This window comes from Podarcis vaucheri, assembly GCF_965113315.1.
Source record: "Podarcis vaucheri genome assembly, chromosome: 18".
NCBI classification, from domain to species: Eukaryota; Metazoa; Chordata; class Lepidosauria; order Squamata; family Lacertidae; genus Podarcis; species Podarcis vaucheri.
Genome location: NC_138756.1, coordinates 10,662,691 through 10,683,371, shown reverse-complemented (window position 1 = coordinate 10,683,371; position 20,681 = coordinate 10,662,691). Strand labels below are relative to the sequence as shown.

General features: G+C 49.0%; 1 protein-coding gene across 1 annotated transcript; it reads left to right on the top strand.

Moving 5' to 3' along the window:
- Nucleotides 1-1,948: 1,948 nt before the first annotated feature.
- On the top strand, nt 1,949-18,991 carry SCAMP4 (secretory carrier membrane protein 4). Its single transcript, XM_082206749.1, has 7 exons — nt 1,949-2,085; nt 8,316-8,372; nt 9,584-9,712; nt 10,722-10,878; nt 11,472-11,573; nt 13,890-14,007; nt 14,646-18,991. The coding sequence occupies exons 2-7, from the start codon at nt 8,366-8,368 to the stop codon at nt 14,820-14,822; spliced, it is 690 nt and encodes a 229-aa protein (XP_082062875.1). The 5' UTR covers nt 1,949-2,085; nt 8,316-8,365; the 3' UTR covers nt 14,823-18,991.
- The last annotated feature ends 1,690 nt before the right edge of the window (nt 18,992-20,681 follow it).

Genomic DNA, 20,681 nt, shown 5'->3' with positions numbered 1-20,681 from the left:
GTGAACATTTCCAGCAGGCGCTGAAAAGAAAACAAAGGGGGGGAAATAGATAGCTTAGGCCTGGAAGTTTGACATTTGTAACATATCTCAGGCCCGTAAATTAAGGTTACCAGACGTCCCCGTTGCCTGGGGACAGTCCCCGGGTTTACAAATCAGTCCCCTGAGAAAATCCATCCATTCCGACCAAAGTTGAAAAGTATCCCCAGATTCACTGGGGAAAAAATCTGGTAACCTTGCTGTAAATTTACATTTATTATCTCAGGCCCTTTATTTTAGAGTATATAGACTTTAGGGACCCGGGTGGCGCTGTGGGTTAAACCACAGAGCCTAGGACTTGCCGATCAGAAGGTCGGCGGTTCGAATCCCCGCAACGGGGTGAACTTCCGTTGCTCGGTCCCTGCTCCTGCCAACCTAGCAGTTCGAAAGCACGTCAAAGTGCAAGTAGATAAAGAGGTACCACTCCGGTGGGAAGGGAAACGGCGTTTCCGTGCGCTGCTCTAGTTCGCCAGAAGCGGCTTAGTCCTAATAAAGCGAGATGAACACCGCAACCCCAGAGTCGGTCACGACTGGACCTAATGGTCAGGGGTCCCTTTACTTTTACATAGATTTTAATTAAAAAAATTCCTTCCAGTAGCACCTTAAAGACCAACTAAGTTAGTTCTTGGTATGAGCTTTTGTGTGCATGCACACTTCTTCAGATACACATGCATGCACACGAAAGCTCATACCAAGAACTAACTTAGTTGGTCTTTAAGGTGCTACTGGAAGGAATTTTTTTATTTTGACTATGGCAGACCAACACAGCTACCTATCTGTAAATAGATTTTAATTGTAGATGGTTAGGTGTGTTTTTGTAAACATGGGATATAAATCTGTAAAAGCAATCAGTCAATACAATTTTATATTTTAGAAAGAAAATATGTGTGTCATTTAAAAATAATAATGGATAAAGCATTGTGTTCATGCCTGATGTGACGGGGCAGGCAGTTCCAACGTTGTAACTATTGTGCAAATTTTGTTTTTTGTTGGTATAAATAAGGAAGCATTCGTTTTTGCAATCGGCATTGATCCCAATACAACGTATCGTCGTTGTTGCACACAAAGCACAGCGCTAAGGGTTTAAGCAAGGCACCCCGACCTGCGACCCTCCAGATGTTTGGGGACTACAACTCCCATGATCCCTAGCTAACAGGACCAGTGGCCAGGGATGATGGGAGTTGTAGTCCAAAACAGCTGGAGGGCCAAAAGGGATACAAAAATGGGAGGAAAATAAGTTAACTAAAGATGAGAGATTAAGAAAGAGGGGAATTTTGTTTTTTCTTTTATATTTTTTCTTTTTTCCTGTTTTGTGTTTAATGTTTGTTTCTTGCATTTTTGTATCTTGTATCTGATTTGCTTTTGTGTTTTTCCAAACTTTTCTATCGATAAAACCTAATAAAATATTATATATATATTAAAAAAAAAACATCTGGTTGGGGGATGCCTGCTTTAGATTATTGCAGGCTACATCTGAGTTCCAATAGATTAGCTGCCTGTGCTTAAGGCTGCTTTGCATCCCAGCAATTCTGTCCCAACCGAGACACCGTAGCCTCCCTTTCGCCCTCGCTTTCTCCTTCCATAGAGATAAGAAAAATCAAGACGTGCTCACCTCATTTTACGGCTATAGCACTTCCTCGCCCACGCGAGGGAGGAACCCGGGGCAACCCCTGATGCCAGTGGATAGAATAAGGCTTTTATATTGTTTTGGGCTTAAGTCTTGGGCCTCCTTGGCTCCGCGTGAAGCTTCTTCCTTCCTACAGGAATCCCGGAACTCCGTGCCCGCGTGCGACTCTACAAGAAAAGTCTATGTTCTTTCCTTCCCCCTCTCTCTTTCCCTAGCCGCCCGCAAGCCGACGGCCGTCCCGTGACCGGCCGCGGTGGCCGACGGGAGTTGTAGTCCGGCCTCCCGCCTCGCCCTATGAGGGGAGCCGCCTCGAGGACTACGACTCCCAGAGGCCACCGCGGCGAAGCGGAGGGCCTGGGGGGGAATAGAGCGAAGGGCGGCGTTGGCGGCGGCGGCAGATGCTGGCCGAGGCGTCGGCGGAGGTAACGGACCCGGAGCCGCGGCTCCCGCTTCCCAAAACGCCCTCAGGCCCGGGGACGCCGCTGATTGGCTGGCTGGGGAGGAGGGGCGGGGCTTGCACCAGGAGCCCGGGCAAAGGGCGCGTGGTGCACGCCCGGCGCGTGTGCAAGCGGGGGGGGCTGGGCTGGGAGCTCCCAGGGTATTGCAATTCCTCTTTGCAAGGGGTCATTGCATTTGCTTCAGTTGGTTTTGCAAAGTGGTGCATTTTGAGTTTGCTGTGCAAGAGTTGGTTTGGGGTATGTAAATAATATTTATTGTTGTTGTTATTAATATCATTGTTACTGTTATTATTTTTGTGCAGTTATATTGCACAAAAATAATATATTGCATTTGCTTCAGTTGGTTTTGCAAAGTGGTGCATTTTGAGTTTGCTGTGCAACAGTTGGTTTGGGGTATGTAAATAATAAATTGGTGCATTTTGAGTTTGCTGTGCAACAGTTGGTTTGGGGTATGTAAATAATATTATTGTTGTTGTCATTCTTATCATTGTTACTGTTATTATTTTTGTGCAATTATATTGGTTCGATTTGACTTTGCAGCAATAATTGCATTTGCTTCAGTTGGTTTTGCAAAGTGGTGCATTTTGAGTTTGCAAAAGTTGGTTTGGGGTATTTAATAATATTTATTATTGTTGTTATTCTTATCATTGTTACAGTTATTATTTTTGTGCAGTTATATTGGTTAGATTTGACTTTGCTGCAATAATTGCATTTGCTTTTATTATACTGTTGTTGTTGTTTTGTTGTTGTCATTATCATCATTATTATCATTGTTACAGTTATTATTTATGTGCAATTATATTGGTTAGATTTGACTTTGCAGCAATAATCGCATTTGCTTCAGTTGGTTTTGCAAAGTGGTGCATTTTGAGTTTGCTGTGCAACAGTTGGTTTGGGCTATTTAATAATATTTATTATTGTTGTTGTTGTCATTATTATTCCTATTGTTGTTGTCATTTTCATTGTTACCATTCTTAGTTGGTTTTGTAGCAGTGCATTTGCTATGCAACACTTGCTTTTGCTATGTTTTCATAATATGTTTTAATAAATATTTATTATCCTTATCGTGGTTACTGTTATTACGGTATATTTGTACACGGCCCTGAGAGAAGCTCCTAGAACAGTGCAGTATATTGGTTAGATTTGACTTTGCAGCAATAATTGCATTTGCTTTAGTTGGTTTTGCAAAATACTGCATTTTGAGTTTGCTGTGCAACAGTTGTAAATAATAATTATTGTTGTTGTCATTAATGTTACTATTGTTTTGTTGTTGTCGTCTTTATCATTGTTACTGTTATTATATTAGTACACTGCCCTGAGAGAAGCTCATAGAATAGTGCAATTATATTGGTGAGATTTGACTTTGCAGCAATAATTGCTTTTGCTTTAGTTGGTTTTGTGCATTGAGTTTGCTATGCAACAGTAGATTTGGGTATGTTTTCACTTATGCTGGAAGCTGCCCAGAGGTGGCTGGGTACAAACAGACAAACAAAAAAATATCACTTTCATTTTCATTATTACTAATTAAGTTCTATTTGTGCCCTGAGACAAGCTCATAAAATAGTGCAATTACATTTGCTAGACTTGACTTTGCAGCAATATTTATATTTGCGTTAGTTGGTTTTTTGCTGTGGTGCATTGTGTTTGATATGCAACAGTTGGTTTTGCTAGTTTTTTAGTTACACTTTCAACAACTGAGGCCGTATTTTTTGCTCTATAAGACTCACTTTTCCCCTCCTCAAAAGTAAGGGGAAAAGTGTGTGCGTCTTATGGAGCGAATGCAGGCTGCGCAGCTATCCCAGAAGCCAGAACAGCAAGAGGGATGGCTGCTTTCGCTGCGCAGCGATCCCTCTTGCTGTTCTGGCTTCTGAGATTCAGAATATTTTTTTCCTTGTTTTCCTCCTCCAAAAACTAGGTGCGTCTTGTGGTCTGGTGCGTCTTATAGAGCGAAAAAGACGTATTTAATGCTGCTAACATTTATTTAAACATCAAGTGCTTACTGCTTTTCTAAGCACCAGGCATATATATATGGTGTGTATGGATAATACGTAAAAAACAAGCAGTTGGGGGAGATTATGTTGACTTGAGTCTTCTCTAGGACGGCTTTCTGGAGGTGATATTGATGTCATGAGTTGAGTTTGGATCTCACTTAGAAAATCTAAGAAGATACCTTTCTGCTGTATCCGGTCAAAGTGATGTGTTGCACATTCTTGTCAAGAATCATAGAATCCTAGAGTTGGAAGAGACCACTGTAAACTCGGCTCCAAATCCTGGAGCTAAATTTTAGGCGCCGGAAGTCCATAGGAAAGTCAGTGCTTTACCCAGTAGAAAAATTTGAGAGGCCTTGGGCTAAAAACTCCATTTTCTGGGGGAGTAATGAGAAAACTCCTTTAATATACTGAGAGGTCTGGAGGGTAGCAACAAGAAAACAGGATTTTGGTGGATTTTTGAACGCAGCTGTCGGAGCGAATGATGACATCCTCCTCTTTCTCCATGAATTTGCCCCCATCTTTTAAAGCCATCCGAATTGGTGGCCGTTTCTCAGTCCTGCGGGAGCAGGTGCTACATTTTGGCTGCGCGAAGGCTTGCTGTAGATAAATGTGCGCGGCTTGCCTGCAAAGCAGCGGTGGATTTTGCTCTCTTGGTTATCTTGAACCTTGGGTTCGCAGTCGTGGAAAAGCTGTCGCAAGAAGGGCTGATTCAGAGTGGGCGGGGAGTTAATTTTATCCTTAGGGGTGTGACATCTGCTGCTGAAATTCCTTTAAAGCTTCCCGTTTTTGAACAGACTTTCTGTCCTGTATGAACATACAGGGGTACCTTGCCTCTCAAACGCCTTGGGACTCAAACAACTTGGAACCCAAACACTGCAAATCCGGAAGTACCGTATTTTTTGTCCCATAGGACGCACCTAGTTTTTTTGGGGGGGGATAAAGGAAATCCCCCCCTTTATTTCCTCCCCAAAACCAGGTCGGGGAAACCGAACCAGGTCGAGGAACAGAGGGATGGCGGCGCTGCGCCTCCTTGCTGCCCCCCGAGCTTGTGGGGCTGGCCGATGTCTGTCCGGCGGGCGGGGCGGTCTGCTTCAGGGCGTCCCTCGCGGCAGGCTGCTATCTGCAACGTAGGGAGCATTTGACTGTGTCAACCACAGCAAACTATGGCAAGTTCTTAAAGAAATGGGAGTGCCTGATCACCTCATCTGTCTCCTGAGAAATCTCTATGTGGGACAAGAAGCTACAGTTTCCCCAGCAGTGATGTATGGAAGTGAGAGCTGGACTATCAAGAAGGCTGATCGCCGAAGAATGGGTGCTTTTGAATTCTGGTGCTGGAGGAGACTCTTGAGAGTCCCATGGACTGCAAGAAGATCCAACCTCTCCATTCGGAAGGAAACCAGCCCTGAGTGCTCACTGGAAGGACAGATCCTGAAGCTGAGATGGACTTAGGCCACCTCATGAGAAGAGAAGACTCCCTGGAAAAGACCCTGATGCTGGGAAAGATGGAGGGCACAAGGAGAAGGGGATGACGGAGGACGAGATGGTGGGGCAGTGTTCTGGAAGCTACCAGCATGAGTTTGACCAAACTGCGGGAGGCAGTGGAAGACAGGAGTGCTTGGCGTGCTCTGGTCCAGGGGGTCACAAAGAGGCGGACATGACTAAATGATTCAACAACAACAACAAGCGAGCTTTTGTTGCGCTTGGGATCCTTGTCGACCCCCAGAAGTCTCCGAAATGTCCAGCGCACCAAATTCGTAGTGCAATAGCTGTGCAGCTGTCTTAAATCAGCCTTCTCCTGAGTCGGGATCCCTATACCTTGGCCGGTGGCAAATTTGAGATACACTCCCTTTACCGCATGGAAAAGATGGAGGGATGAATCAGTTTCGGGGAGCCATTCATTCCTAAGAGAAACCTGTGTTGTCGTCATTCGTCTCCCCCATTGGAGGAATGCCTCTGTTCAAAATAATAGAATATTCTCTGCGGTTTGGGGTTTTTATGCTAGGATTCAGCTCTCCCACCCTCTAGCAGAGCTCCTTCTGTTTGCTTGGCAAAAAATTAAAAATTAAGAAATGGCAGAGAGAGACAGAAGCCTCTTTGTATTACTCTGCCTGGGTACTTTTTGGAAAAAGGCACCCAGGACAAAGGGGACTTCTGTCTGCCCGGATGAAAGGAGGAGGCTGTGGCTGGTTTCCGCGGAGCGTGGCCGCGTTAACCAGCTGCGTATCGGAGTTTAAAGGCAAAGGGACCCCTGACCATTAGGTCCAGTCGTGGCCGACTCTGGGGTTGCGGCGCTCATCTCGCTTTACTGGCTAAGGGAGCCGGCATACAGCTTCCGGGTCATGTGGCCAGCAGGACTAAGCCGCTTCTGGCGAACCAGAGCAGCGCACGGAAACGCCGTTTACCTTCCCGCTGGAGCGGTACCTATTTATCTACTTGCACTTTGACGTCCTTTTGAACTGCTAGGTTGGCAGGAGCAGGGACCGAGCAACGGGAGCTCACCCCGTCATCGCGGGCATTCGAACCGCCGACCTTCTGATCGGCAAGTCCTAGGCTCTGTGGTTTAACCCACAGCGCCACCCGTGTCCCATGTATCGGGTGGGCAAATTGGGAGGGAACCCCAGTTACCAAAGACCCTCTTTCCGCAACGTGTTCCACTGCCAAACAATAGGAAGTTACAGTGGTACCTCGGGTTACAGACGCTTCAGGTTACAGACTCCGCTAACCCAGAAATAGTACCTTGGGTTAAGAACTTTGCTTCAGGGTGAGAACAGAAACCGTGCTCCGGCGTTGTGTATTAGCTAAAGTGGTGCTTCAGGTTAAGAACGGACCTCCGGAACGAATCAGGTTCTTAACCCGAGGTACCACTGTATTCCTGTTGTTTAGTAGGAATCTCCTTTTAACTCGTCCGGATCAAGGGGAGTTATAGTCTTGGCTCTATTCCGTCTTGGTCAGACCACACCTGGAGTCTGGACACCACAATTTAAAGGAGGGTGTTGACAGGCCGGAAGGTTCGCAGAAGGTTCTGGAAGCCAAGCCTTATGAGGAACAGTTGAAGGATTTAGCCTGGAAAAGAGGAGACCGAAAGGAGATCATAGAGTTGGAAGAGACCACAAGGGCCATTGAGTCCAACCCCCTGCCAAGCAGGAAACACCATCAGAGCACTCCTGACATATGGTTGTCAAGCCTCTGCTTAAAGACCTCCAAAGTAGGAGACTCCACCACACTCCTTGGCAGCAAATTCCACTGTCGAACAGCTCTTACTGTCAGGAAGTTCTTCCTAATGTTTAGGTGGAATCTTCTTTCTTGTAGTTTGGATCCATTGCTCCGTGTCCGCTTCTCTGGAGCAGCAGAAAACAACCTTTCTCCCTCCTCTATGTGACATCCTTTTCTATATTTGAACATGGCTATCATATCACCCCTTAACCTCCTCTTCTCCAGGCTAAACATGCCCAGCTCCCTTAGCCGTTCCTTTGAGAGCCGTCTTCAAATATCCGAAGGGCTGTCACATGGAAGGAGGAGCAAGCTTTTCTCCTCCTGCTCCGGAGGGCAGGACTCGAACCCGTGGCTTCAGGTGACAAGAGTGGAGATTCCGACTCAATTTCAGGAATAACTTTCCCACAGTGGGAGCTGTTTGGCTGCGGGATGGAAGGTGACGGACTCGCCTTCCTTGGAGGTTCTCAAGAAGCGATGCTTTAGTCAAGATTTCTGCCTTGTAAGCGGGTTAGACCGGATGACCTTTGGTGTCTGTCCGAACTGTAAAATTCTGTGATATTTCCTGACTTTAAATCATGGGTCGGCAAACTAAGGCCCGGGGGCCGGATCCGGCCCAATCGCCTTCTAAATCCGGCCCACGGCCGGTCCGGGAATCTGTGTGTTTTCACGTGAGTAGAATGTGTGCTTTTATTTCAAATACATCTCTGGGTTATTTGTGGGGCATAGGAATTCGTTCCTTCCCCACCCCAATATCGTCCGGCCCCCCACAAGGTTTGAGGGACAGTGGACTGGCCCCCTGCTGAAAAAGTTTCCTGCTTTAAATCACCTGCGTTGCTAAGAATTCGGTTCGGGGGTCAATGAAACGTTGTGTTGCTGTTTTTGTGTCTTTGCCGAGTTAACTTTCTTTCTGTTTAGGTGGGTGTCCTGTGCCCTGAAGAAACGATAAATGTTCTGCTGAGGCTCATAATTTTTGTCTTTTCTCTCTCGTAGGGTCGACTCTGACTTGAAAACCGCCCCGTGGGAAACACCCGAAGGACGAGATGGCAGGTAACGAGATTCACGGGAACGGTTTTGAGCCTTCCGCCCTACCGGTCTGAAAAACAGTGTTTGCTTTCAGGGGGTTGGACTAGATTATTCTTGCAACCCTGTGATTCTCAGGCCACTTCGGACGCCCATTGGGCTCGTGTGCGTCTTGAGAATTGTGCAAAAAGGCCTGCTGTTCACCGGGCTGAAATATACACGTCTCCTACAGAATACAGTGGTCCCTTGGTTCTCAAACTTAATCCGTTGCGGAAATTCCGTTCCAAAACCAAAGCGTTCCAAAACCAAGGCGCGCTTTCCCATAGGAAGTCATGCAAAACGGATTAATCCGTCCCAGACTTTTAAAAACAACCCCTAAAACATGAATCTTACCATCTAACGAGACCATTAAATGAAAGCAATCATCAGTGCACTGTACTGTAAAATAAATAAGACAGTATTTTGGATGATAAAAATAATTATTTTTTCCTTCCCTGCACTGATGATAGTTGTTGTCCGGATGAGGGGCTTTTATCCATTTCTGCAGTCGCACAATCAATCAATCAATCAGTAGCTGAACTGGGTTCCACACAGTCGCAAAAAACAAATGAACCGAAAAAGCCTCAGAAACAGAAGCGCAAAATAAAGAGCAAAAACAAAAGCGCCAAACTTTATCCGTTCCGGAAGTCCGTTTGATTTCTGAAACGTTCGAAAACCGAGGCGCACAAAGGGCTGGCTGCAAGTTCAATTGGAAAAATGGGAAAACTCGCAGTGGAAGCCATTCAGAAATGGAAGCAATTGCTTCTGGGTTTTGAGTGTTTGAAAACCGAAACGTTCAGCGTGGTGAGACACCCGAAAACCGAGGTACCACTCTACAGTGGTACCTCAGGTTACATACGCTTCAGGTTACAGACTCCGCTAACCCAGAAATAGTGCTTCAGGTGAAGAACTTTGCTTCAGGATGAGAACAGAAATCGCATGGTGGCAGCAGGAGGCCCCATTAGCTAAAGTGGTGCTTCAGGTTAAGAACAGTTTCAGGTTAAGAATGGACCTCTGGAACGAATTAAGTACTTAACCCAAGGTACCACTGTACATAGTTTGTAATGGACAGCTCTTCCTATCTGTTGTGCTTTCGGGGAGTTTTGAGCCGCCGGCTTAACCTTCCGGCGGCGAAAGCGCCGTTTTGCAAACCCAAAAACCACATTTCCCCACTTTGGTTTTTCTCGTTCTTTTCCCAGAGAAAGTCAACAACTTCCCTCCGCTCCCCAAATTCATCCCGCTGAAACCGTGCTTCTACCAGAACTTTGCCGACGAGATTCCCATCGATCATCAGACGCTGGTGAGACGGATCTATCACTTATGGATCTGTAAGTTTCTCCCGCGGGGGGAAAAACGACGTTCGGGTTGGATAAAAATCAATGATATTTTTTTTAAGTAAATAAAAAAATGGGATTTTTAAAAAATTTAAATCGGAATTTTTAAAATAAAATGCTTTTAGGAGGAAAAATCTTTCTAAAGATTTTCGATTCAAGTTACATGACTTTTGTCTTCTGGGTTTTCTGGGGGTTTTCCTGTTGTTATTCTGTCTCTCAAGGCTGCAATAAACCTACTGTTAAAATGAGGGACTGGTCATTTCTTCGTCAGAGGGCAAATTTAGCGGGGGATCAAATACTTCCCCCCCCCGCTGTATTAAAATAAAATGCAAAATCAGAGAAAAAGTCAGCAAACCCATGTTGTTGACAAAAGTCCTAGGCTGTGATAGCCAAAGGTTTGTTCTGTTGTATAAGATGGGGTGTTATGTTTGAAAAACATGTGCAAAAATAAAAATTATAGTAAAGGGTAAAGGGACCCCTGACCATTAGGTCCAGTCGTGGCCGACTCTGGGGTTGCGGCGCTCATCTCGCTTTACTGGCCGAAGGAGCCAGTGTACAGCTTCCGGGTCATGTGGCCAGCAGGACTAATCCGCTTCTGGCGAACCAGAGCAGCGCACGGAAACGCCGTTTACCTTCCCCCCGGAGTGGTACCTATTTATCTACTTGCACTCTGACGTGCTTTCGAATTGCTAGGTTGGCAGGAGCAGGGACTGAGCAACGGGAGCTCACCCCATCATTGCGGGGATTCGAACCGCCGACCTTCTGATCGGCAAGTCCTAGGCTCTGTGGTTTAACCCACAGCGCCACCCGCGTCCCATAAAAATTATATATATATAAAAAATAGAAAAAGGAATTTGCAGCTGTGTCCCATAAGGGGATCGAACCCGCAACCCTGGCGTTATATCAGCACCACGCCCAGACAGCTGAGCTATCCAAACCCGTTTCTATTGCCTTAAGACGTTTATTTTCTTCCCCTTTTTTCTCTCTCTCCCGTCTTCCACAGTCTATTGCATCACCTTGGGCGTCAATCTCATCGCCTGCCTGGCCTGGTGGATTGCCGGCGGTTCCGGGGCGAACTTCGGCTTGGCACTCCTCTGGCTCCTCGCTTTCAGCCCCTGCGGTTACGTCTGCTGGTTCCGGCCGGTCTACAAAGCCTTTAGGTAAATGGCCCGTCTGTCTGCATTTAAGGTAAAGGTAAAGGGACCCCTGACCATTAGGTCCAGTCGTGGCCGACTCTGGGGTTGCGGCGCTCATCTCGCTTTATTGGCCGAGGGAGCCGGCATACAGCTTCTGGGTTATGTGGCCAGCAGGACTGAGCCGCTTCTGGCGAACCAGAGCAGTGCACGGAAACACCGTTTACCTTCCCGCCAGAGCGGTGCCTATTTATCTACTTGCGCTGGTGTGCTTTCGAACTGCTAGGTTGGCAGGAGCAGGGACTGAGCAATGGGAGCTCACCCCATCATTGTGGGGATTCGAACCGCCGACCTTCTGATCGGCAAGCCCTAGGCTCTGTGGTTTAACCCACAGCGCCACCCGTATCCCTCCACCTGCATTTATCTCCCCCAAAATATCCAGGACTGATGTTGCTAATAACCCTGTGGACGGGCTCCTTTTTGTTGTTGTTTTAAAAACCTCTGCAAGGAGAAATCTAGTCCATCAAGAAACTGGCTCCTTTCTCCTCTGCGGTGTTTTCATCCATTTGCGGACTCCCGGACTCCGCTGAATCCTCCCTCTTTTCCCTTTCCTCCCGCAGGTCGGACAGCTCTTTTAACTTCATGGCTTTCTTCTTCGTCTTCGGAGCCCAGTTCGTCCTGACCGTCATTCAAGCCGTCGGCATCGGCGGCTGGGGAGCGTGGTAAGTTTATTCGTTTCTGAAAAGATTGAAGATACGCAGCCGTACTTTAATAATAATAAATTTTATTTATATCCCGCGCTCCCCAGCCGAAGCCGGGCTCAGGAAGGCAGATGGCAAAGTTCCTGGACGTTTTGGCTCCCGGACGTCACAAACCCAGAAGTGAGTGTTCCGGTTTGCGAACCATTTTTGGAAGCCAAACGTCCGGCGTGGCTTCCGATTGGCTGCCGGAGCTTCCTGCAGCCAATCAGAAGCCCCACTGGACGTTCGGGTTCCAAAGAACGTTCGCAAACCAGAATGCTTACTTCCGGGTTTGCGCCGTTCAGGAGCCAAAACGTCAGAGTGCCAAGGCGTTTGGAATCCAAGGTACGACCGTACTCAGAACCCAACTCCTGTGTGCTCTGGCTCTCATAAGATCTCCCGGGGCCGCACGAATCCCCGCGAGATCTTTCATGGGAGCACCTCTCTCTAGAGGAAGAGTGTCTTGCTTCCCCAAGCAAGGTCCTCTCCTCACGTTGTGTTGAAGTTGTGGGATGCCGGCCAACCGGACTTTGACAGTGCTGAGTTGAAAATCAATGTGTTTGCAAGCGGATATTTCCTGATCGATCTTCATACATGCGATGGAAACAATAATAATAATAATAATTTATTCTTTATACCCCGCCCATCTGGCTGAGTTTCCCCAGCCACTCTGGGCGGCTCCCAATCGAGCGTTAAAAAACAATACAGCATTAAATATTATAAACTTCCCTAAACAGGGCTGCCTTCAGATGTCTTTTACAAATAAGATAGCTGCTTATTTTCTTGACATCTGGTGGGAGGGCGTTCCACAGGGCGGGCGCCACCACCGAGAAGGCCCTCTGCCTGGTTCCCTGTAACCTCGCTTCTCGCAGGGAGGGAACCGCCAGAAGGCCCTTGGGAGATGGACCCCGGTGTCCGGGCTGAACGATGGGGGTGGAGACGCTCCTTCAGGTATACTGGGCCATTTAGGGCTTTCAAGGTCGGCACCAACACCTTGAATTGTTCTCGGAAACGTCCTGGGAGCCATTGCAGATCTCTCAGGACCGGTGTTATGTGGTCCCGGCCGTCGCTCCCAGTCCCCAGTCTAGCTGCCACATTCTGGAACATCTTAAGGAGCTGTCTTTCTGGGTTAGGCAAGAGAGTCCCATAGATCAGCTCACTCTCTGCGTATTCTTCTTAACACATCACAAATAATATTCCTTCCAAGAGGAGAAAGAGAACAAAATCTCACGGGTTATAATGGGCCTCTAGGTCAGAGCAAGCCTTGTTGAGCCAGACAGGTGCTTTTAGGACAGACAGACGGACGCCTAAGCAGGTTTGGGACATGCGTAGGATTTGCACCGCTTACTGATTTGCAATCGGTGCCAGTTTGAGGTCCTAAGACTCCCCCTCTCCTTGCCCCCGGGGACTGCTGAAAATCAGAGCCAGGAAGCTTTTATGAGAAGGTCTGGGCCATTTTTTCCATCATTTCCGGGAGCCTCCGCTCATGCAAATAGTTGCGAGAGGAGGAGAAAAAAGCCTTGGATTATTTTTTTTTTTTTTTTTTTTTTGTTACGTGCCCAAGAACGGCATTGCCCATTCTCGATCTCTGCCATTCCTTTGAGGCCGCAGCGGTGAGTGACAACTCAAGATACATTGTGGGGGAAGCGCTAAAAATGGAGGAAGTCCCCGCAGGCGGAAAACCAGAACGTCTCCTCTCTCTATCTGTGCTCAATTCGTGCATGCGGGGATTTGTTTCAGGGGAAACGCTGAAATGTTGACTCCAGGGGGGAAAGAGGGGGCTTTTCATGGAAGTCTTGATCGGTCAAGGACTTTGGCAACGTTTTGGGGCTGTGTACCATATTTTTTGCTCTATTAGACTCACTTTTCCCCTCCTAAAAAGTAAGGGGAAATGTGTGTGTGCGTCTTATGGAGCGAATGCAGGCTGCGCAGCTATCCCAGAAGCCAGAACAGCAAGAGGGATCACTGCTTTCGCTGCGCAGCGATCCCTCTTGCTGTTCTGGCTTCTGAGATTCAGAATATTTTTTTTCTTGTTTTCCTCCTCCAAAAACTAGGTGCGTCTCGTGGTCTGGTGCATCTAATAGAGCGAAAAATACAGTGTTTTTTTATTCTTCCCTGTTACTCATTCCCATCCCAAATGCCAGCTTACCTGAGCTAGACTAGGAAGACCCCGCGTTTGGCCTTGACCCCAGGGAACTGTTGAACATCAGAGCCTGGAAGCTTTCATGAGAAGGTCTGCGCCAGAATGCAAGCTTCCCCATTCAGCAGTGACCAGGTGCCCTTTTTCTTCCCTTCCAGCGGTTGGCTTGCGGCCGTGACGTTCTTTGGCACGAGTATCGGCGCTGCTGTGATCATGCTCATCCCGGCGATCATGTTCACGTTTTCGGCACTGGTGATGCTAGTTTGCCTTCTGCGGGTAAGCAAGGTTTTGTTTAAATTGCTGTTAAGGAAACGGTTGTTTTTCTCCTTCCGATAAAGCACAGCGGAACAGTTGCCCAAATGTAAACAGCTAACTTGTTAAACCTCACAAGCATTTCATAGTTCTGTATTTCTAGTAAAGGTAAAGGGACCCCTGACCTTTAGGTCCAGTCGTGGCCGACTCTGGGGTTGCGGCGCTCATCTTGCTTTACTGGCCGAGGGAGCCGGCATACAGCTTCCGGGTCATGTGGCCAGCATGGCGAACCAGAGCAGCGCACGGAAACGCCGTTTACCTTCCCGCCAGAGTGGTACCTATTTATCTGCTTGCACTTTGACGTGCTTTCGAACTGCTAGGTTGGCAGGAGCTCACTCCGTTATTGCGGGGATTCGAACCGCCGACCTTCTGATCGGCAAGCCCTAGGCTCTGTGGCTTCACCCACAGCACCACAATTTCCCTTAAAAAAAGGGAAATGTTGACAGCTATGGTGTGTGCATGCATGCACAATATTTTTAACTGGTAACGGGGAATATTCCGTAGTTCTCGGCACTTCCCGCAAGCGCTGTCCGCGGGGTTTTGAGTTCGAGGTGCTCCCGTTCCAACCCGCCTTTTAAACTCCCCTCCCTCTCCGATACCAGGTCCACCGGCTTTACCGCGGCGGCGGCGGAAGCTTCCAGAAAGCTCAGGACGAGTGGCAGACCGGGTCATGGCGGGACCCCCCGAGCCGGGAAGCCCAGTTCAGTAATTTCTCCGGGAACAGCCTCCCTGAATACCCGACCGTCCCCAACTACCCTCCCGGAGGCCGGTGGCCGTGAGTTCGAAACCAGCTCCCGTCAGACTTGCGCCCGGATCGTTCGTTTTTTTCCGGATCGCTGTGCAGATTTTTATTTTTACATCTTGCAGTTTTTGCGGATTTTAAAAATCATTCCGGGTGGAAGAATAACATGCAAGACGTTCGTCTTTTCCCTGTTGTTGTTTTTTTCATGTCTCTCAATTTGTTTCAAATAATCTCAATTTGGAGGACCTTGCTGGTTGGAACTGCAGGAAGCGCGGCTCTTGCCAACATTTGACTAGTTTGCCTTGAGGGATGCGGGCTGCCATATCTATTCCTTTATTCTCATTGTGTCCATCCTCACTTTTTTGCCAATGGATGAATGACACAGGCCTAGGGGGAAAAGTCACATCCTTAAATCTTCCTAAAATCTGCCTTCGTGGTCAACCTTTTTTCCTAAGAGAGAAGCAGATCACCGCCACATTCTTCGCCTGCGGGCTTTTTTGCATTTTTGGGATCCTCCGCTCATGCAAATAGTTGTGAGAGGAGGAGAAAGAAGCCTTTGATTATTACTATTTTATTTTTATTGTTATGTGCCCAAGAACGGCATTGCCCGTTCTCTGCCATCCCTTTGAGGCCACAACGGTGAGAGAGAATTTACGATAACGTTGTTGGGGAAGCGTGAAAAACTGAGGAAGTCCCCCCCGCAGGTGGAAAACCAAAATATCTCTCTCTGCTCAATTTCTGCATGCAGGGATTTGTTTCGGGGCGACCGGGGGAAACGCTGAAATGTTAACTCCGGGGGGGGGGGAAGAGGGTGCTTTTCTTGGAAGTCTTGATTTGTTGAGGACTTTGGGGGCTGCGTATGTTTTTTCGATGCTTTACCTGCTACTCATTCCCGTCCCAAACGCCAACTTACCTGAGCTAGACGAGGAAGACTTTGCGTTCAGCCTGGGAACCCCAAAACAGTAGTGGGCTTCTCAATTCTGGCGGATCGCATCCCAGCAGGTTTCAACTCAGCAAAGCTTCGCCTTTCCGCTTCGGAGCTGAATCGGACCTGTGGCCGCCAGCCGCGACCCCCAGCCACCCACACAATAAGCAGGAAGCAGTGGGGTGAACTGGGCCTGCCCCACAAATCCTGAACAGCACTTAAGCTTCTTCCACCCAAATATCACAGCAGCCTTGATCCCCACAGGACTGGGTGACGGCGCCTATAGGGTGGGGGGCCTTCTTCTGCCTTTACCCCCTCTTGGAAACCCACCCGGCTTTTGGCTCCGACTCCCAGCACAACCGTCTCTCCAGAACTGGACCCCTCGGTCGAAAATTTCATTTTGGAACCAGCAGGCGCTGTATGTCACCCCAGAATTTCGCTTTCCTTCCCCCCCCCCGTCCATTAAAAACGCCGTGGGACCGCTTCAAACCTCCATGGCTTTCCCCGTCCACCCCCGCCAAAGAATCCTGGGAGTTATAGTTTGCGGAGAGCGCCGGGGGTTGCTTGCAAGTGCCTTGCGTTCCCTTTGTGGAGCTGCAGTTTGCCGGTCAGCGCCTCTTGGAGGGGGATTCCGGGAACGGTAGTTGGGTACGGGGGGATACGGGCGCCTCCGAACCACTCCCGGCGCCCTTCGCGAACTATAACTCCCAGGATTACTTTCGGGGAAGCCACAAACTGTTTATGCAGTGGCATCGTCGTGCTTTAAATGTGTGGTGCGTGCATGCTGTTTTTATTTTTTTGCAAACAACTGCATTGTGTGTTTTTTTTGGGGGGCGACTCATTTTCGCCTCCCCACGCCTTGCCAGAATCAAAACGCGCCCGTTTGTTTCCTTGTCTCGCCTTAGCTATTCTGCCCCCCCCTTTGAGGAGCGGAATTCGAATGCATTAACCAGGAACTTTCCTGGGGGGTACGTGGGTTTCTCAAAAGACCCAGAGCGATTGGGGGGGGCAGCTGGGTGGAAACTACTAATGTGAAAACTCTTTTTTACGGAACGGAGCAGGAATTGGGGCAGGGCTAAAAAGCAGGGTGGTCTTTTAGGCCCCCTAAACGCTCAAAGCAGTATCGTGCCCCCTTTAAGCCGCCCTGGCTTCTCACAAAGAATCCCGGGAACTGTAGTTTCCCCGGGGGCGCCCAGTGCGCTTAGGAGACCCCCATTCCCTCCAGTCCCCAGCGAATTCCCTAGGCAAGATAATTAAACCGCCCTGCGAATGGAATAGGGCTTCCCTGGGGAGAACTATAGTTCCCAAGATGCCTTGGTTTCGAGGGGACTGTTTAGAGAAGTTCAAAACTGCCTTAAAGTTCCAGTGCAGACTTTAGCTTCGGGGTCAGCGGTCTTTTAATGACATGTGCCTTACCGGAGATTGCAAAAAAAACACACTTGATTTTTGCTCTTATTTTCCTTGCTACGCGGTGTGTGGTTTTGTTTACACTTGATGAGGGGGGACGTTCCTCCCCTTCTTACTCGAAAGGACCAACGTCTTGTAAATACTCTCTGAACTTCTCCCCTCTCTCGCGGCGAAATCTTGCAACGCAAAATTCGCGGGGGTCCGAAAACCTTACGGGGCGGCGACTCTCATCTCAAGAAGCCGCAAACCCAAGCTGTTTTGCACGGGGGGGCAAAGAATCTGGCTGCCCCCCCTCCCCACCCCAGATAAGGATGGGCTCCATCTTTGACCGTGGGGCCAGGGCGGCAGTCGCCGCCGCCCCCCCCAACATCGCCTCTCCCCTAAACAGAGACGTTCCTACATATCTTGCAAATGGAGCCATTCCTCTCGCACTCTACGAAATGCTTTCGGGGGATGTGGCCAGCCCCCCCGGATTCAGACCCCAAAGACCCCTTAAAGTGTGTCGTCCACCCGTCTCCTCCACCTGCCCGCTTCCGGGCGTTCCAAGCCCGGCCCACGGTTTCCTCAAATCAGCCTTTCTCAACATCCCCAGATGTTGTTGTGCTACAACTCCCATCACACCCCTAGCTAGCAAGGCCAGAGCTCAGGGATGATGGGAGTTGTAGTCCGACAACATCTGGGGACCCACAGGTAGAGAATCGCTCAGACGTCACCCTAAAGCAGGCATTCCCAACCAGATGTTTTGGACCACATGAGAACCGCTACCTTAAATCAACACCTGCAATTATTACGATTATTTTGCAGCTCCACCCCCCCCCCAAAATGCCAAAGGCTGGCCCCCCTGGCAGGAACAGTACTAGGGCGCTTCCTCCTGAATTCCCGCACCCCCTTTCTCCTACGGGGTGTTTTTTTGGGGGGGGGGTCGAAAGAGCATCCGGGTGTTTAGAAGACGCCTGCGGAATTAGGGTGGTCGCCCCACCGAGTTGGCAGCGAAGTGCCTGGATCGTGGCCTCTTCGGACCCCCCATCTCTCGGGAGGGGGGAGCGCTTGCAAATAGGGGTGCCGAGCGACCTCTGAGCTGTAAGCGGCGGGTTCCAATTCTGCTTGGTTGCCGAATTATGTAAAAAACAACACCACCACATCGCTTTCCCATCTCGTTGCTCCAGTGTAAAGCCAAGTTTCTGGACTCTCCTGTTTCGTTTTGGGGGAGAAGTCTCCCCCCCATTTATACGAAACAAACTTACCTAATGCCTTGGAAGGAGAGACTTGGATTTTTTTTGGGGGGTCCACGTTCCACACACCGGGGGTGTTGCGGTTGTGTGTGTGGTTTTTTTTTTACGTACCAAGCCAAGGCGGTAGATGTTCGCCAAATACTTCCTAGAAATCTAGGAGGGAGACCCACAAAACTGGCCTGTTTTTTCCTCTTTTCTCTTGACCCCAGGGAACCCTGGGAAATGTAGTCTTTTCGACGCCATGTTCAAGATCTCTGTCTCTCCCCAAAACAGAAAAAAATCCTTGCTTTTTTCTAGCGTCGCAGATCCACCTTCGGAACCATGTGCGATCTGTTTTTCTTAAATCTCAAAAACCGGGTCTCCACGCAGAGTGTACCGTCTCCTCTCGTTGTCTTAATATAACCTACTGATAACTCTGTTGTTGTTTAATAAACAGGAAAATACGTTTGTAACACCATGTTTACACAAGGGAACTAACTGATGCCTTTTCTTGGTGGGGCGGGTAAGCGAGGGTGGGGTCTCAACTCTGCCAACTCTCCGCCACGTTGATTTTTTTTTATTTTGCATCGCGGAATGATCTCATCCGGCGATTTTTGGTGACTTTAAAAATAAAAACGGAATTAAAAGTTTGCCTACTGGGAAGGAGTGTTTTGTGCGATGATTAAATGGACGGGAAATTCAGGGAGCGTCCTTTAGCAGGATCAGGTCCAAGGGAGCTCATCTGATTCACCATCCTCACAGTGGCCAACGAAGATGCCATACTCTTCCCGCAGACTGCCTTGCCAGAGTGGCGCATGCTCTGGTTATCTCCCGCTTGGACTACTGCCATGCTCTCTACGTGGGGCTACCTTTGAAGGTGACCCGGAAACTACAACTAATCCAGAATGCGGCAGCCAGACTGGGGACTGGGAGTGGCCGCTGAGACCACATAACACCGGTCCTGAAAGACCTACATTGGCTCCCAGGACGTTTCCGAGCACAATTCAAAGTGTTGGTGCTGACCTTGAAAGATAGCTCCATGGAGAGCGCATGGCAGTAGTCCAAGCAGGAGATAACCAATTCTGAGCACAATTCAAAGTGTTGGGGCTGACCTTGGAAGCCCTAAATGGCCTCAGTCCGGTATAACTGAAGGAGCGTCTCCACCCCCATCGTCCAGCCCGGACACCAGGGTCCAGCTCCGAGGGCCTTCTGGCGGTTCCCTCCCTGCGAGAAGCCAAGTTACAGGGAACCAGGCAGAGGGCCTTCTCAGTGGTGGCGCCTGCCCTGTGGAACGCCCTCCCACCAGATGTCAAAGAGAACAACTACCAGACTTTTAGAAGACATCTGAAGGCAGCCCTGTTTCGGAAAGCTTTTAATGTTAGATGCATTACTGTATTTTAATATTTTGTTGGGAGCCGCCAAGTGGCTGGGGAAGCCCAGTGGCTGGGGAAGCCCAGATAGTGGGGTTCTTCTCCGCCTCCCCTCCCAATTAACCTCCATCTTCAAGGTCCCCCAATTAGCCTGCTCTCTTTCCCAAAAAACACCCCTATCCTAAAATGCCACGTTCCTAATCACTGACACATTTTTTAACACAGCTTCACGCAGGGCTTCTGACGCTCTTCTGCAAAACTTCTCTTTCCAGGCAAGAGAGAGATAAAACTTTTTGTCTCACTCTTTCCAAGCCCAGAGAGCAAAAAAGGAGTGTTGTCCTGGGCTGACCTGCTGGGATTCAGCTGGACACAGCTGTCCCAAAAGATCTCCTTTCCTCCACGCCTCCCTGGCCAACGGCAGCTGCTGCCTGAATTTTGCAGCAGGGTGGCAGACGAAAACAGCGTCTTTCTCCAACCGGAGGGAGAAACTTCCTTTCCGCTCGCCGCGCCACGAGAGAAGCTGACCTCTTGCCACCAAAGGTTTCCTCCCCACACACAAAGAGGCCAGAGACACAGCTATAAGCCGTACGAAGCCATGTTTCCCCTGACCCTGTGCTTGGGGGGGGGCTCCGTCTTTCCCCATCGGTTGTCAGGCAAGCAGAATTTGTGCGCTTGTTTGGGGGCGAATCTCGTGGACCGTCAGCTTTTAAAAAACCAGGGAGCCCGCTTCGTTCTTCCAAAGCATCTTTATTCATACGCAAACATACGCAGGGTTGAAACGGGTGCGTCGGTCCGGTAGAATTTGTGCAAGGTTGTTTTCTTTGTGCAGGCAACGGCTTCCAACTGCGCCCTACCCCGAAGAGGCTGGGGAACTTTTAGAATTTCAGATGTTTCTGGGGTACCGTCCTCCATCGTCGGTTGTGCTAGCTAGGACTGATTGGAGCTGAATACCCAACAACCAAAATCCTGTTGTTCCCTTTCCC

Coding starts and splice junctions, on each gene's coding strand:
- SCAMP4 (XM_082206749.1), top strand. Junction 9,713..10,721: donor GATCTATCACTTATGGATCT/GTAAGTTTCTCC, acceptor CGTCTTCCACAG/TCTATTGCATCACCTTGGGC. Junction 14,008..14,645: donor TGCTAGTTTGCCTTCTGCGG/GTAAGCAAGGTT, acceptor CTCCGATACCAG/GTCCACCGGCTTTACCGCGG.